The sequence below is a fragment of the Neovison vison genome, chromosome 1, assembly GCF_020171115.1.
Source record: "Neovison vison isolate M4711 chromosome 1, ASM_NN_V1, whole genome shotgun sequence".
Lineage (NCBI taxonomy): Eukaryota > Metazoa > Chordata > Mammalia > Carnivora > Mustelidae > Neogale > Neogale vison.
The window spans coordinates 59,761,531-59,779,674 of record NC_058091.1 but is presented as its reverse complement, the minus strand read 5'-3'; the positions used below and the strand labels follow the sequence as shown (position 1 = coordinate 59,779,674).

At 38.4% G+C, this 18,144-nt stretch overlaps 1 protein-coding gene across 3 annotated transcripts in view; it reads right to left on the bottom strand.

Moving 5' to 3' along the window:
* Nucleotides 1-1,577: 1,577 nt before the first annotated feature.
* The window catches only part of HIVEP2 (HIVEP zinc finger 2), a 198,869-nt gene continuing 182,302 nt past the window's right edge, over nucleotides 1,578-18,144 (bottom strand). For all 3 annotated transcript variants that reach the window (XM_044247626.1, XM_044247633.1, XM_044247641.1), the window contains 5 exons: nucleotides 17,554-17,708; nucleotides 14,141-14,316; nucleotides 11,364-11,465; nucleotides 9,684-10,579; nucleotides 1,578-4,064 (listed from right to left, as the gene is read on the bottom strand). In XM_044247626.1, the coding sequence (XP_044103561.1) occupies nucleotides 3,237-4,064; nucleotides 9,684-10,579; nucleotides 11,364-11,465; nucleotides 14,141-14,316; nucleotides 17,554-17,708 (2,157 nt within the window). In that variant the 3' untranslated portion in view covers nucleotides 1,578-3,236. The remainder of the gene's footprint in view (nucleotides 4,065-9,683; nucleotides 10,580-11,363; nucleotides 11,466-14,140; nucleotides 14,317-17,553; nucleotides 17,709-18,144) is intronic.

Genomic DNA, 18,144 nt, shown 5'->3' with positions numbered 1-18,144 from the left:
TTGGATTGTTGCTGCTCTTACTCCCATGGAAATGACACAACTTCATAATTCTCCCAACTGGTCCCCTGCCTCCACTCTTTCTACCTCAAATCCACTATCTTCATTGCTGCCACAGTGATTTTTTTTTTTTTTTTTCCCTAAGAACAGCTCTAGCAACGGCAATGCCACTTTCTTGCTTCATCCCTTCCTTGGCTCAGCTCCCTGTTGCCTACAGAGCCAGATCTGATGTCCTTAGGCTGGATTAGGAATTTGGACTTTGATGTGTCTTTTTGGCTTAAGCACACACCACCCTATCACATACGCAGGGAGCCAGCTCCATCTGGCTTTTTACCCACTCTTTGCTTTACACACCCTTGATCATCCAACATGCCCTTCCCCCCCCCTTTTTTTAATGCCTATTAAAATATGAACTCCATGAAGACAAGAACTTAATTTGTTTTGTGCAGCACTGTACACCTAGCACAATGAACAGTGTCCTAAGGTCAGTGATGAGAATTTCTCTGTTGAGTAAGTCAATCTACTATTTTAAGGATCTGTTCCAAGGCGACCTCTGTGATGAAGCCTGTCCTTCCCCTCCTTCCATTCTCATCAGGGTAACTGCTTAACTCCTTTTCTTTGTGACAGTAAAACACACCAAATTTACCACTGTTAAGCTCTAACGTCATATTACATACACTCATAGACATGTCTTCCTTTTTACTTGAATTCCTTGATGGCAGGAATACTTTCATCATCCCCAATGCCCATCACAGTAGCCAGTTCATAGTAGGCACTCAAAAACTGCTTAATGAATGAGTGAATACAAGAGATGATTTAGAAGAGGAAGCAATGAGAAGGATTCACACAAATGCACACACGCACAATGAGGAAAAAGACACACAAATCACCCCTATGTAATGCAATGTTTCAGGGTTTCTTCTCAATGAGAGACAGATTTTAGGCTGGTTGCTTGTGTTGACCTTTAATTCACTTTTGTAAAACATAATTTCAAAAGACAGTTCGGCTCATAAAACCACACAAGTAAGTTGCAAATCCACCAATTTGAGATTTTTATAATGGAAATACTGATAGACTTTGACCTTTAGTGAGTTTCCACTTTCATTATTAAAAAGGTTCTACTCTTTTGTACTAAAGAACTGTGATTTGTGGATATTTTATGGTATATTTATTTCAGTTGGTTTTTGCCTTCAGTCACCTGAGCAAAAATAAAGAGATTTCCCCAATGGAATTTCAGATATGGATGCCTACGGAGAGGGAGGCAGAAGAGGAAATGATCATTTGATTTATTCATGACTCTTTGCAGATGCAATGTATTCTGCCCATGCCCACGCTTAGGATTCAGTGACTCCATTTCTAGAGCTCACACGGTGGTGACCACTATCTGTCCTAACTGAATGACATATGGAAGCCACTGACTGTCTTCTCACTTGTTAAAAGCATTCATGCTCAGCATACCTCGGAATGGGCAAAGCCTAGCAATTAAAAGCACAGATGGTATGTTGGTGGTATCAAAATTTCCTTAGAAACAAAATCAAGAAATTAAAATGTAAAACAACACATTAAAAACTAGACACCTCAAGCATGTAATTGTATATTTATTTCTCTTTTTAAAGAACACTCCTTAATGTAATTCAATATACAAACTTGGTTTCACAGAATTATAATCCACTATATAGCACAAAGATAACCCAGATTGTGTGTGTGTGTGCATGCACACACATGTGCATGTGTGCACACGTGTTGTTGTACCCCCTCCCTTTCTTCCATTCTTCCGGACCTACAAACAAAGGCTCTGCCAACCTTCCACACTAACCAAAGCGCATTCTGCATGTTGTGTACAAAAGACATCATCCTCCCACAAATTCTTTTCCCTGGAAAGCTTCTTTTCCCTGTTTCCCCCTGAGATAGCCAGGAGCCTGACAGTCTTCCCCTCTTTAAGAGGGTGAAGTGGCTTCCCCTAAAGCTGATGCCAACCCTGTTACCACGTGGACTAGCTGAGAGGAAAGGCTGGTGAGAGGTCTCCACACCCCTTCCCCGCGTCCACTCCTAACCCTCAGAGTCCAAGCATGTCCCCGCCGTCACAGCCTTAGTTCCGGTCACCATCTTGTGCAGCAAGAACCAAGGAGATCTGTAAGCCCAGGTCTTCTCCACGGGCAGCGCACAGCACTGCCTGCCAAGCCACCGGGCCGGCCGATAACCAAGCTCTACACAGTCCCATGTGCTTTGTCACTTTAATTTTTAAAGACACCCTAGCATAGGTCTGTGGCAACCTAGTGACCAACTGAGTTACATAAAATTGTACCAGTGATGCACTTGTACATATTTACATGGGGCGGAATGTTTTCCCATATTTTTAGATGAGTATATAGATCAACATGTTCACATAAGACCAAATACTTTTAATATTATTTATAACTGATTTATAAAGCTTTGAAAAAACTCACAATAGCACATTGTTTACTTTAATGCTTTACGGTACTATAAGTTTAAAATCACAATCAGCACTTAAGTTATAGTCAATCCAGCAAACAAGAGACAAAAAAATTTACAAGAGTTAAGAACTGACTGATACATCCTTTATCTTTTTGTAACTAATGCATAAGTGCAGAATAAGATACTCTAGTTTAAATATCTTGTTTACAATATACATTTTTGTTCTAGTTACGCAACAGTAAATCCCATGCTTCACATAGAAAAGCAATCCACAACATTAAGAAAAAATGTACAATTTATGAAACAAAGTAAATAAATATTAGTATTACAGAATCAGAGCTGTACATAAAAGCTGTTCAGTTTTAATCATATAAAAATATGTTTTAGTGCAACCTCACATATATATTGATGCTGTTTTGCTTTACATCATTTAGATCCAAGTGTCCAAAAAAAGGAAAGAAATTACATTTATTACAAAGCAGATACACAAATTCTAAAATATGTACAAATTACTGCTAAAAAATGCTTATAAGAATATAAGCAAAGTAAAGAAAAGGCACAAACATCTGTACAATTTTAAAAGTACCAGACCCAATAGGTTAATTTCAAATTTTGTTTTGGTCAGGCTCATGATGACTTGTTAATTTACCTAATTCTTTTGATATAACAAAAGTATATATAATAGCAAACTACGGTAACTTAGGACAGGCATGCTATAAACTTGATTACCTCTATTTCTAGAAAAACAAAAACAAAAACAAAATGGGAAAAATGTGGAAATGAAAGTCTCCATGCATCTTAGATCAATGTAGTTGACTCTTCTCTGCTGAAGGCTCATTGCCTCCCTCTGTGCTTGAAGGTAACTCTTTGCCGCTGTGAAAGCCCGACTGTTTATCATCCACACGACTCGTGCCGTAAAATGTGGCGTGAGCTAATGCAGTCTGTGATGTACCAAAATTGTCCTTTTCACCATCATGCAAGTCAGGGTGGGTGACTGAGGTACAGGGCTGACCTGGCTCAGGTCCACTAAAGTGTCTAATGCTAACATGTGCACTTTCCAAGGGTTTCTGGTGGTGCGCTTCCTGCACCCGCACTGGCTGATCTGCCCCAAGCAGAGCAGCCTCTTCTGTGGCAATCCGGAGAGAGGCAATGGCTTTTGTACAAGTCTGTATATTTTCCTCCTGTTCCCTCTCTGTTGCATTTAGGCTGTCTTCTGAAGTGCTCTGTTTCATCAACAGCCGAGGGGAGGAGGGCATGCTAGGTGGACCAGATGACTGCAAAATGTGAGGCGATCGCTTCTCGTGCTGCTTTGAGAGGACATAGGGATCCTTAGGGAAGGATTCTCTGGAGGCTCCCTTCTTTTCCTCAGAGCCCTCCATTGGCAGAGGCAATGTGGGTGGAGGATGTAAACCAGAAAGGGCCGGCGGCATGGAGTGAACCATTTGGATCCCACCAACTGGCACCATGGGGATAGGAGCTCTCACTTGCTGCTGAGAGTGGAGTGGAAGATGACTGAAGACATAGTCATTAGGACCCTCAGGGAAAAGGCTGGAGCCTGGATGTTCATAAGCACCTTCTTGGTCTCCATAGAGACTGAAGTAAGGAACCTGAGGTAATCCTCTTCTTAAATTCTGCATGGGGAAGCAGAGAACACAACCTTTAGGACCTGGTACTCTTCAAGCGAGGTCAAATAGGTCAAGTTATTTCAGTCACTCATTCATTCAATCACTCATTCATTCAAAACACTTTAAAACTACCTCATCCCTTTACTGACTTTTTGCTTTTTAGGACACAAGAGATTTCTCAGTTGTCTTTTAGAAGCCTTGAATGAAGCTGTCGGTCTGTGAAAAGTGACTTGTTTTTAAACAGCAACACGATAAAACATGCAGTGTGTTTTCCACCAGGTACAGAGACACATTTCAGTTGTGTGTGTGTGTGTTTTTCCATAAAAGAGAATGAAAAGAAAATAATGCATAATTACCAGAAAAAGTTAAAAAAACACTAATAATAGGTTTTTAAATTTAAAAGCAAGTAAAACAATTGCCATCTGTTTATATACTGGGAAGATTTTTAATATTTTTCTTAAGTGTTGATGAGTATAATTGGAGTGACAAGCCTGAAAACTGTCTTTTTTTTTTTTTTTTTAAGTTTTCCACAGAACAGATGATGAAATAGTGGTGATAGACAAACTGGTTAGTCTGATGTGCAACACACTGGTTTAAAGGAATAAATTCCCATTCAAGAGGAACCCTGTATGGAAGATTAGCTTCTGTACCAAACGATAAATCAAGGCCAGTTTTTTTAAGGCAACTATCCATCAAAATAGTTAACATTAAATATGTCAAATAGTTTTAACTCATACTCAACTACAATGCCGAGAAACCAAGATTCTTATGTTTTAATATCTTCTGTTGATATTATCATGTTCATTTAAATACCATCTTGGCAATTATGAGGACACTTAACACTGGGGACCAGAACTCCAGATTTCATGGTCCCAGTCCTGAAAGAGAACTTACTTTCTGTAGCAAAACACAACTTAAGACTATGAGATTATCAAGCCTGAATGAAATTGGCAGGGTTTTAATTCCTGAGTTCATTCTTTTAATGGACTGTCATCTAAAAGGTATGCAGTTTTTTTATTTTTATTTTTTTGAGAACTTAAAGTCAGGTAGAGATAAACTTGTCAAGTATGATAATAAACCAGAAGAGAGACCCTCCCCCCCCCAAAAAAAAGTTCTAATTCATTTCAAGAATGTTTCAGTTCTAAAGCTCAGCATATGCTCTATACCATTAGTGGTTCATTCAGTTCTATTTAGACTGTGAGACCAGCCTGGGAATAATAAATTATGCATTATCTCTGTTACTCTGTGCCATGCTTAGCCCTTAACCTGTTTTGGGCTACACCTTGTTCAAGCTAGAAACAAATTACTATCCTGGAAGTGCAGGGGAAGTAATGAAATCATCAATCCTATAATCACAAAGAGCTCATAAGTTAGGGAAGGTGAGAATTTTATAATATGACAGTCATATAAATGCTACAACAACAACAAAACAACGAATCCCTCTTGTCTTTCTTCCGATCTAGAAAAAGGCACGCTTCCTACATCAAACATCAGTTAAGGTGGAGGAACTATAGTCATATAGTCATATATAGTCACCTATAGTCATAATCTTTGAAGATAACTAAATGAATCCTCTTTTAATTATAATTTAAAAAGATTCAAAGTTTAAAATGAAATGTAGCTTGGTCATTTTTCCATTTTGCTTTGGTTGCTATTCTGTGACATCCACTGCATACACCTAATCAGAATGGGGGTCTGTGAAGGGCCAAAGAGAGCTGTCCCATGCCATGGGGTCTCTGACTCCAGGCTAACAAAGGGGTGATGAGTGAAGTGTCCTCTAATCCTAGAATATACTCAACACATTCAAAACCCCAGAATTCTATTTGTGTTAAGAATGAAAGCATCATATTCAGATCTTTGCTGATCAGCAATTAAACAATGACGACCCCAGAGTAAGTGCGCCAGTATAATTTTTACCATGTAAGCACTTCCACTGCTCCAATCACTGCCAGGCCTTTCCTATACATCCTCTTCTCCTGCATTCACCCCCTTCTTCAAACTCCAGAGAAACTCTCAACATGATTTTTCTACCTTGGTTTTTACCCTATCTGTAACCGTATTTTGTCTTGTAATTTGAGCCTTCTCATTGTGATATCATTGTAAATCTTGGTAAGAAACACCTCGATATGGGGGCGCCTGGGTGGCTTAGTGGGTTAAGCCGCTGCCTTGGGCTCAGGTCGTGATCTCAGGGTCCTGGGATCGAGTCCAGCATCGGGCTCTCCGCTCAGCAGGGAGCCTGCTTCCCTCTCTCTCTCTCCCTCTCTGCCTGCATCTCCATCTACTTGTGATCTCTCTCTGTCAAATAAATAAATAAAATCTTTAAAAAAAAAAAAAGAAACACCTCAATATGGAAATGCAAATAATGAACTCGTGTGGGTTGTGTTATGTGTATGTATGTGTGTGTGTATAACCCAGGTACCAGGTCTCTCACCCCACTCATCTCTTCAGTATTGTCAGTATGTGCTCTGGAAGCAAATGCAAAGAAGGAGGTAGGAGTGTAAGGGGTTCATTGGGAGGCAGAGGAAGCAGGGGATCTGATGTGTGTGAAGGTAAAGAGGAGAGGAAGCAGGGGCTCAGTTGGGATGGATCTAGGCTCAGTCACTGGCTGGGGGCCACAGGGAGAGTATAACCTTAGCCTGAAAACCGAGGCCTATCCTGATGGCACTAACAGCAGGAGGCTGTCAGTTTACAGCGTTTCCTCACTGCTGAATGGCAAATTCTTTCAAGGACAGAAATCTGCTTGGCCCACCTCCCTGACTGCCATAAATGGATTAAGAAACTGTGGCCAAGAGGTTAAGTGACTTACTCAAGATCACACAGATAGCAAGTGATAGAACTGAATGCTGACTCTTTAACTAGACACGATGTTCTTTGCACTGCATACTGGAAAGCAGACACATTTCTCTCTGTCTCCTTTGCTAATTTATCTGCCAAAACTTTAAAAATGGAATAGGAAGGTTTTTTGCTTAAAAAGGTTGAGGCCAGGGGCGCCTAGGTGGCTCAGTCATTCAAGAGTCTGCCTTCGACTCAGGTCATGATTCTAGGGTCCTGGGATTGAGCCCTGCATCAGGCTCCCTGCTCAGTGAGAAGCTTGTTTCTCCCTTTCCCACTCTCCCGGCCTGTGTTCCCTCCTCTCCCTCTCTCTCCCTCTCTCTCTCTCTCTGTGTCAAATGAAAAAAATCTTAAAAAATAATTTTTTTTGTAAAGTTGAGGCCAGAAATCGTTAACATTTTTTCATCACCATCCTTGAGCCACACGTGTTAGACCCTCAAAAAATACTGAGGAGCGAAAGACCTTCCCCCCGACCCTTTCTTGCTTCCTTGCTTCTTCCTTCCTTTTATCTACCTACCTATCTATCATCATCTATCTATATTAAAATCAACCACAGCGCATTAGGACAGAAACAGTAGAGCATTATGATCCCAGTGGTTGAGTATCATCTCCTCCAAACCTGCTCCCTGGAAACTACCACTCCAGGCTGATCCAGAGGATGAGTGTGTCATGTTAGCCTAGAAGGTCCTTTCATGCCACAGTCACGCTGGCCTATGACCACTTGGCCCACATCAAGCAACAAGACAAGGAATTACTAAAAGTATTTTTATCAAAAAGGTTTATTTTTAGGATTATTCTAATTTAATATTTTCATACATTATTCAGGGAGGGTACAGCACTCCTCCAATACAGCAATCCTGAGAAACGCTTCTCATAGTATTGTCACTTCTGTTTTGCCCTGGCAACATCACAGAAAGATTAACTCCTTCTCTGCCCCTCAAAAATGATGTGAAAAAACATTAAATGGGAAGTGCTTTAGACCAACTGCCCCTTCTTCAGGGAGCATTCCCAGATCTTGTCCCTCTTGTCACGTGAATGAAGCAGCAGGCTATAAATTTTCTAAAGATAATTTAAGTGAGTAATAGACCAATGGCTCTATAGTTGGCCTTCATCAATGGTAAAGTTTAATCATTGTGGAAAGCATCCAGGTGAACTGGTATATAAAAAAAAAAACTGGCTGCAAACTCAGTGATTAATAAAACCAATTTCTTTCCAATAACTTTCTGGCTATATATCCAAAAATTAGGTAAACTTCCTTAGTCCCCTTATTCAATTCCTTTGCCTAAATGGACTGTGAGTCGTTATTAGTTTTTAATAACAATAGTGTACTGGCATCAAAGACTTATATTTTTGTGACTGCAATTGACTGAAGATGTCCAAACATCTCACGGATACTTCAGTCTCAGTCCATCCGGCCATAGCCAGAACAGGAGAGCCTCAACACACAGGCTTTTTGCAGATCTACGACTCTCTACTTACACTGTAGTGGCATAAACTTCAGAAGATCTCTCTTTTCTACTAAACACCACCAAGACAAAAACCTGTGGGAATGTACTTCTTTTTTGTAGCTTGCTAATTCATTATCTTGGCAAACAAATCATGTTCTGACTGCGTACATGTTTCTGCTGTAATTGTATCACAAAGCCTAAATTGGTACCAACTTGTGAAAAGATGATGTTTGGGGCCAGGGAGTGAATTTCAGCAGGGAACTTTCCTGAAGTTTAAAAATGATAAACTCAGCTCATGACTCAAGGTAGTGAAAAGGCAATGAGAGGAAGGAGCCTGGCCACCAGGACAGTGATAAGACAGAGCTGGAAATGGGTAGTGCCTTTGGCTGGAAGGATGGTATTGAGCCACACAACAGAAACCCAGAACAAAGAAAGAATAGCAAAAGTAGACACCAGGAAACCACAACACATTTAAAGCAAAGAAACTCAAAAGTCATTCATCTGTCTATGCTGTGTCTGTTTCATTAATTTTTTAAAATCCTATACACACTAAAAGAAACATCAAGGTCTGCCATCCTATGGAATGAGGCAGGGCAGATGCTTTTTTTATAGATTTGCATTAGACCCACTGCCTATATTTAATCCGTGACTGTTAACTGTTGTTATCTACATTTATAATGAGTGCATACCCTAGAAATCTCTGGAACTTTCTCCCTGAGAGCTCCCAACTTTGGGCCCACCACCTCACTGAGCAGTGCACTTGGAGTGACTCTCACTGAGCAGGAGGTGGTAGTAATGACACGAAAAGCAAAGAGGTTCATGCCTTTGACTCACAACATACCACGGGGGTCACTCTCCTCTCCTAGTCACTCACTGGTTTCACATATCACTCACTGTGAGCAAGGTCATAAGTTTATTAAAAAAAAAAAATGTATTGAAAGTCAATGCTAATGCTTATCCTGATTTGGAAAAGTTCTATAACTGAGACCCCAGTGGCCCCGATAGTGTCTGTCTATACAGGTCTGTCATTCCAAAGCCTTCACCTTTCCTACTCATGTGAAGGTTTCAGTTCATGTCCATAGTTAGTGAAGCTTAGAAAGCATGTGGAAATGCCTCACCTGTTCCCAGCTGGAAATGCACTACTTCTCTGATGCAATACTATACTTGGGGTAATGCCATAGTCATGTTACTAACAACAGCATGTGAGAAAATGTCCCCTGCTATTTTCAGTAACCAAGTTCACTGTTCCCCATGAGAGATACCCATGTTATAACAAATTTCACATAAGTATGTTATCAACACACTTTGGCTTTCACATTAGAAAGAGAAAACTAATCATACTTACAGGAGGCCCCAAGACAATTGGTTCTGCTTGCAAATACTGCCCCATGGACAATGGTGGGTTATGGTATAAAGCCCTTCTGGGAGATGGTGCTCTTATGGTGGTCATGTATCTTCTCTCTCTTCTGGGAGAGAAGTCTCTTCTTGTCGTGATATCTTTCCCAGGTGATACTGGCCTCCTTGGGGACAGATGCCTTCTTGGTGAAACATCTCTTTGTGACATCTCTCTTCTCAATGCAGCTTCCTTTCTTGGTGAAAGATGTCTCATGGGTGACAGATCTCTCCTAGGTGATAAATGTCTTCTGGGTGATAAATCTCCTTTGGGTATCAAATACCTCTTTGGTGAATTATCTCGACGGGGTGAAGAGTCATATCCTGGTGAGGAATGGTGGCTTGAGGGTGAGAAGTCCCTCGGAGAGGAGCTGGGCTCCGAAGACAGCATGTACTCTTCATCCGCACAACTCGGGATGTCCAACCTGTCTTTGTCCGGTTCCGAGTCTGTACTTTTGCTCTGGAATAACCTCTGGTATTCTGTCATCTGAGTATCTTCGCATGAGTCACTTGGTGTCATCAGCTGAGTAACCTGAATACTTGGCAAAGTAACCAAATAGCTGATCAATGAAGAATGCCCCAAGGAACTATCTGAAGGAACCCCATGGGGCACAGCGCCAACATTCACAGGCAAGGATGAGAATCTAGGAGGCTGAGGACTGGTGCTTCTTGATCTTGTTTTCGGCGTCAAATCTCCCTGATCATCAAAGTCATCGTCATCTTCATCATCTTCATCATTATCATCTCCATCCTCACCATCTGATTCTTCGGCATCTGAGAACTGATGATCAGTTGAAATGCTGGACATGCTATGCTTCTCAGCTGCTTTGTGTAAATCTTCCATCGTTTCTGAAACAATTGAATAGACAGTGAAGATCAAGGTCCAAACGTCAAGGATGAGAGCTAATTTGGACACCATCTCTTTCCAAAATCTCCCTTCCAACCCTGAAGCCCCTAGAATAGTCTCATCTCTGAACTCCTATCACACTCACTAGGCACTTACCTGGGAGACCTTACACTGGTTATTATCCTTTTATGACTAATCTGAGTCATCCCCATCCAACAAAAGAACTCTGGAGTAAGACCTTATATCTCAATTGTCACATGACCCATAAAAAACACTCAACAAGTGGGTATGGATAATGCTGTTAATAATGAGGCTAGAATAAAAGGAAAGCAACAATATGTCTCTATAGGTATAAACTTACATATAAGTAATTTATCTCAGAAAGTCTGACTGGACCTCAAGTTTTCTATTTAGGTTAATGATGGATTTTTTTTTCCCCTCTTAATAGGAATAATGGCACATTAAATTGTTTTTCAAATTTCCCCAGATGTTTCATAAAATCTAAATCCCTGTCACAACACAAGAATAATTAGATCTCCTTTATGGTTGTAGAAAGAAGTATTTTCATAGTGAGGCCTTTTTTTCCCTTCAGTCAGAATTGAAATGCATTTATTTCTTCTCAGTAGGTTGTAAGCAATTCAACATGTCAGATTTCTTCACTATGTTTCATATTTAATAAAATGAAATGTGATCAGTTTTTTAAAATATCAAAACTTGTTTTGTCACCCTAGCCACAAAGCTCCAGTGTGAAGAATGAAGAGGTCAGTCAACTAAATTTTGTAATACCTGCTTCTTCGGTTTCTGTATCATCCACTGATGTCATTGAAACGCCCAACTCCAAACATTTCTTCATGTGTGCTTTAGACTTCATATGCTTTGTTAGGTTTCCTAGAAAACACAAGCAAAAAAAGGATAAATTAATTCATTACAAAAATCTGATGATTGCTCCAAAATTAAAAATGAACTATATTGAGATAACATAGATTTGTTTCTACCCACTACCCCTTGCCTTGAACTTGATGAGAACAATCTGGCTCCTGAATACATGAACCACTCAGAACTTTGGCCCATTTTCAAGTTTCCTTCCCTCTAGAAGACTTGTGGAATAGGGTCATACCTTTTAAGAGTATGTTCCAAGCAAGACTGGGAATCCCAGGCTTTCCTGGCTGAGAAGAGATCTAATATCTTTGGCCCCAACAGGCCAGCCTCCTAGGCCTGGATATAAACATAAACGGCGTCACACACCTCAGAGAAGGTTCAGATCAAACATTCTCATCAATACACCTGAGACCCCAGACCTTCTGGCACTGATTAAATTTAGATCAATTTCCCAGGCTCCTCACTGGTCATAAGAAAAAAATTATGCAAACTTATGCAAAGGCCAACCTTGTAAATAAATTCAAAGATCCATACACATACTTAGCTAACTACTTACAGGGAATATCATTATCAGTGTTTACCATCTATCTGTCTGGTATATGTTAGCAAACTTATGACAGTAGTTTTTAAAGTTCTGCAGTATTTTGGTAATTCCAAATATTTCCAGGCCCCTACAGTTCTTATTTATCTAAAAATGTTTTAAAGATCTCAAAAATTTTTAGAGCCAGGTCATCAAGAATTCCTAAATCTATAAATTAATTAATACATCTGTATATTAATGGAAAACACTGGCTTCTGCACAGGTGCAAGTTACCTGTGTATGTGAATGGGTGTGTAGGTAGTGTCAAGATAATTTATTTACATCTTAATATGTTTCTCTTCGTCTATTTATTCTTTCTCTTTTTTCTCCATTTCAATAGGCAGTCAGGCTTTGGACTCTCATCTTCAGGATAGGTTTTTAGTTAGAAATCTGGCTCTGAAATAACTCCACCCTGGCTTTGGTTGACTGAAGCCCCGAGCTTCTAAAGGGATTCCAGTTGGGGGGGCGGGTAGCACCGGGCTTGCAGTAGGTGCTCCTTCTGCAACTGCGCTCAGCATCTGCACTCATATACATGGTTTGGGACAACAGTCACTTCAATGGAAAACTGGAAGGGTTTCCCAGGATATTGTGCTCATTTTAAGATTCTGAGACATTTGCACATTCCTGAAGGGTGACAAGGAAATGCCAATAATGACCAAGAATAAATTATTTCCTGCTGAAATTCCATGACAGTGATCCTGAGCCAAATTTAATTTGATTTTTTTTAAGGTTATAGAAACTAAGTCTTTATTTTTTTTTTATTATTATTTTTTAATTTGATTTTAAAAAGCCTAGAAATGTGACATTTCTTCACTCAGCGTTTCACATAGCTATACCCACGGCAAACCCCTATGCCCGGGGAAAATCTACCAGCGGTAATGACTAGCAGATTTGCAGTTTATAAAACCAGAGTTTGTATTTTCTTATGTCCTAGGGAGTCTCTTGAAGAAGTCTAAATAAAAGGCTTGACTGCAAAGGTGGATGGTATTTAAAGGACCTTATGTTTATCTCTTTTGAAATGCAAATGAATATTCCCTCCTTTTTTACATGGCTTCAAAGGAAACCTCCCATAACAGAGATACTTCTTAATACAGAACAAACAGGTATATTGAGAGTCTACTCATTTATACTTCTGACAAACCTGATAAGACAATTTAGGATATTGGCTATGGGAGAAAATAGGTACAAATTTCTCTACCAAAGATGATCTTATCTGATATTTATTTTTCTTGACAGGTAGTGGAGCAGAATAATGGGCCTGCCAATTTTAAGTGAAAGCATAGGAAATCATATGAGTTTAGTGAGGGGGTAAAAATCCATTAGATCTAAAGTACATCTACAGCAAGCTGTGAACGTACTTCTACAAAACTCAAACGACCTCTAAGTTACTATTGTCCGTAATCTGAGAACACTGAGAGTATGCACATTTCCATGATTTTATAAAATGATGGAAATACAATCAAAGCAACCTTCTTGTATAAAAGATTTTCATATAAATCTACCTGTAAAAGGCAGAGTATTGTTTTAATGCAGGTCCTAGTTTTATGAGATTCACAGTTGAGGTCTGAGAGTAAGAAATTTTCTCTGTGCTGATAAATACACGGAACACAAGCTATCAAACTTCTATGCATAATTAATGCGACTGTGGATGGAGGGGCCCACCTGGGAGTCTGTGGGTCTCTACATTATTTATAATCTTGAAACTGACCATGGGCACATGCTTTCTTCCCAGCTGCTGCCTTGCTTTTCTAATGCCGCTGCATGAACTGTCTCCCGGTGGTATTTCAGTACCGGTGCAAAGATTATCTAGACCACACAACATTTCCAACAAAGAGTAATAGCAAGAGCAATCCAGGCAATTCTCAGCCACTTCCTTCGGAAACAACTAGCCTGGCCCCAAGTCTATAGCTCTTACATAAGTCATAAAAGGAGCCTCAATGTCTCATGGACATCCTTTGACTGCTAACATAAGGGGGAAAATACATTTCAAAATCAAAACCGTCTTACTGTCAATGCAAGTTAGTTATCAAATGGTATACAGAATCCAAGGTAGCCATTAAAAAAAAAAAAGAAGAATTTTCCTCTAAAAAGATGAGAATTGTACCTTTCGTCTTGAAAGCAAAGTTACATAACTTGCATACATAAGGCCGGACATCAGTGTGAGTACGGATATGCTTTTTGAGCATGCTTGGCTTCTTACAGCGAATCCCACATTCTTCACAAATATACTTTCCACGTCCACGTCCTCTGACATATACATAATCTTCATTTGATTTATACCTGTTTAGAAAAGGGGAATGCCATGTGTTTTGAAATACTTCCAGTGTTTTATATATCAACCCAGAAGCTGTTCTTTTGAGGGGTATATATATATTTTTTTTGAGTGACAAAATTTTTATAAGGGTCCTTTACAATTATTCAACTTTACTTCTATGAAGCCTATAAAATTTATGCAGTAAATACCTGAAACCACCAAAGAATAGATTTGGCATTGAAAGCAAAATAATTTTTCTATGGTCTTCAAAATGGAATTGGGTTCCTCTATTATGTATAGATATAGGGACTTGGGGTATAGCTGTTCAAATGGGCTTCCATAAATCTCAGACAGTTGCAGAGTTGTGCCTTACTATTTTTGGATTCGAGTGCAGACTCCACACAAGAAATATCCAAAAAGTTATACCAACATATTCAAATCAATGTATATCATTCATTAACATTACATCGTCTAAGATGTGCATGCAGAACACATACACATCCCTCTAAATTTGCTAAAATAAGTATAACTGATAATAGAATTCTTCATTGCAAGTTTTAACTCTATTTTTACAATCCTGGCATGAGAGTGTCTCCAAAATTTCTAGCTTACACAGGCTGAGCTGAGCTCACCAACTGTTGTCTACAGATTTGATCCGCTCTTCCCAAGGACCATGAATTTGCACTAAAGTGGAGTCCAAATTTCAAGTAGCTTCTGGTAAGTACTGTTACATAATAAAAACTAGAGATTCTATTTTTCAATCAAATTTGCATTTGTTTCCAGAAGAATTTAATAGAGAGGCTTGAAAGGATGTCTGAGGTCATCTAGTTTAATCAAATCAGTTAACCAAGTCTTAGGTATTCACTGTGATAATGCGTGAAAGAAACCTATCCAGTGCTCAACCATCACATTTTCTTTAGACGACAATGAAACATGATCAATCATAGAGTACAGTAGCATTCTATTGAATAATTCAATGAATATCATTATCTTTAAATCAAAGCTAGGCTAGAATTATGAGTCTAACGTCATTCTTGAAAAAATATTCCTTTCAAGGGGCTCTTTTTATAACTTTAAAATGTAAACGGACATATAAAATGCCCTAATTCAGTACAGATTTAGTTTAAAGGCACTCCATTTACAGGTTTTTTGGTTTTGGTTTTGGTTTTTTACATTCTAAGAGCATTGCCACTTCTCCATTTTGTCCTTGTAGCTAATCTGTCATCAGGAGTAAAAGTTCAACTTCATTTGTCCAAACAACTGAAGGATTTTTAGGAGAGAAAATCCAACCACATATTTAAATACTAACTCTATTATAGATGCTATTCAATCTTAACATTATTTATGTTTTGGTCAGTACCAAAAGATCCAGGTGGGGAATTAAGTAATAACAATATCATATAGAATAAAACAAATAATTTTCTAGAAAGCTAATTTTCATCACAGAAGGACTCCTTATGCTTAATGTAGCCCATCATCACAGTTGATGGGAAATGCATTTTATCTTCAGGTAACACAGTTTTATTTTTAATGTCTTACCTGTTTAACTTACAAACAGTAAAATTCAGTATAAAATAAAGCTGCATATTAGAAAAATTTGTGCAAATAAAGTATTTTACCCTTCGACAGGTCTGCAGACCCATGAATCTACTTAGTACAAGAATTAATGGATTTTGAAAAAAATAAAATCTATGTTTAATTAAATTACTAAATCTAGGAATTGCATAAAGCACACATCCACTTAAAAATTTGGTCAGTAATACTTCTTTTTTAAAGTTATTCCTTTACAATTACCAACATTAGAGGCAGTAGCACACTGCTTGGAATGAACAGCTGGTCACCCCCAGGCAGAAGTTGGGTCACAGATTAAGAAATGATTGGGATGTAGCCCATACCACAGGACAATGAAAGGAGGAAGAAATACTATAAGGGCACAGTCCTTGTGGATCATAAAAACACAACAATAAAATATTCACATACGCTTTTTCACTTATGTCCTTCACTGGTGGAGATGGGCTCTCCTAAGGTAGTAAGAAGGTTTCTGCTAATCTAGTACAAGTGCACAGCTATGAAGACTGCTGAATATAAGCATGATGATTCAGTCACAGGGACCTCTTAGTCTCTGAGGAAAGATAAAATCTATAGTTCTCTCATTTGTGTTAAAAGATGAGGGATGTCAACAAAATATCAAGACAGGTTTCAAGACTCCTTACAACTGAGGTTTCAATGCTGAAAATACTAGACATCCAAAAGGGCCAACACTAAGAGGAAAACAACTTTAATAATTCATCTCTAAACTGGTGAATCTACATGGGAAACAGATATTTCCTATCAGTAAACATTCAATGTTTTATAATCAAATAACATTATTCTGTCTTCCAAATGTAACTAGAATAAATTCATGCTCATGGAATCATGTAAATTACAGATCTATTGCAGAGATAAGGCTCGTTACAACATAATGCCCTAAATGTGGTTAATATGCTTTAATATTTTTAAATTTTCTCTCATGTAACTGACTGAAATTAAAATACATTTCTATTGAAATTTAAAATTAGATGTTGCACATATGTGTAATTTTTCTTTACTGTATAGATATCAAAGTCATTGGGACCTTATCACTTGTGTTTCTACAACTCAGGATTCAACATTTAAAAAGAAATACCCAAAGACAAAGAGACTGTCACAAACCAGAAGAAACAGGGAAAACATGACAAATAAATGCAGTGTGGTACCCTGGCTTGGATCCTGGGACAGAAATAGGACACTGATGGAACTGGTGAATTCCTGACAAAGTCTGGACTTCAGGTAATACTAAAAGCAATAAAATGAACCATCAAATTAACTAGTTCTTAGAATTATACATGAGGGTACATGATTATATTTTTGTAAACACACAATAAAATATGTCCATTAATATTACATAGAAAAATAATTATAAAAGTAAAATTAAAGAAGGAACACGCTTAGATGACATCAAGAGTCTATCAATTTAGTTGATTTCATAGTGCATGAGAGGTGTGAAAATTTAAAGCAGAAGCTCAAACCTTATGAACAGGGACATTATCATTGAAAGTAAGCCATCGAGAGCAAGGGCATGAACTCATTATCTATTACCAGCCAGACTTCAGAAATGTGAATAGAGAAGGAATTCACCTTATACTTCCAACCAGAGTAGATACTATTTTTTCCAGGTGTACATTCATGACCATTTTCTCTGACTTAGAACTGAATGTCTCACACATACATGTATGTTTCCTTACCCTCCTTCAAAGATTTTAATTCGGATTGGCTCCGTTTGTTTAGATCCAATATCTTTATCTCCATGAATATCTCCTTTCCCTCTTTCCTTTAAGATATTTCCAACTAGTTTCCTTTCTAGTTTGTTGCCAAATAAAAAGGATGCATCAGGTTTTATCTGTAGGACAAAAGAGAGAATCATTTCAAATGGTTTCCCTAAGACAGAGGAGAAGCCCACACATTCTGCTCTTCTCTAATCTCTGAAAATTAGCCTAAATTCCATTCTAAAGAGTTGCAGCCCAGTTACATGAAATAAGGGATGTTAGAAATAAAAGCGGAGAAGAATGACACTTTTAATGGAATTATCCAACATTTTGTTAAAAAATAATACTCCTCTGTTGGCACTTACTCTGTGCAATACTAATAAAAACAGAAAACATGTTCTGTATTCGGAAATACCAATGAAAACAATATCAATTAAGGACATATTTTCAAAAATTGTTGAAGGGAAATGGTAACCGGATTAAATAAAATAGATTTTTAAACTCTATTTGTTTCGTTAATAATTCGGCAAAAATTCCAAGTGTCCCTTTTAGTATTTTGGCAATTTTATA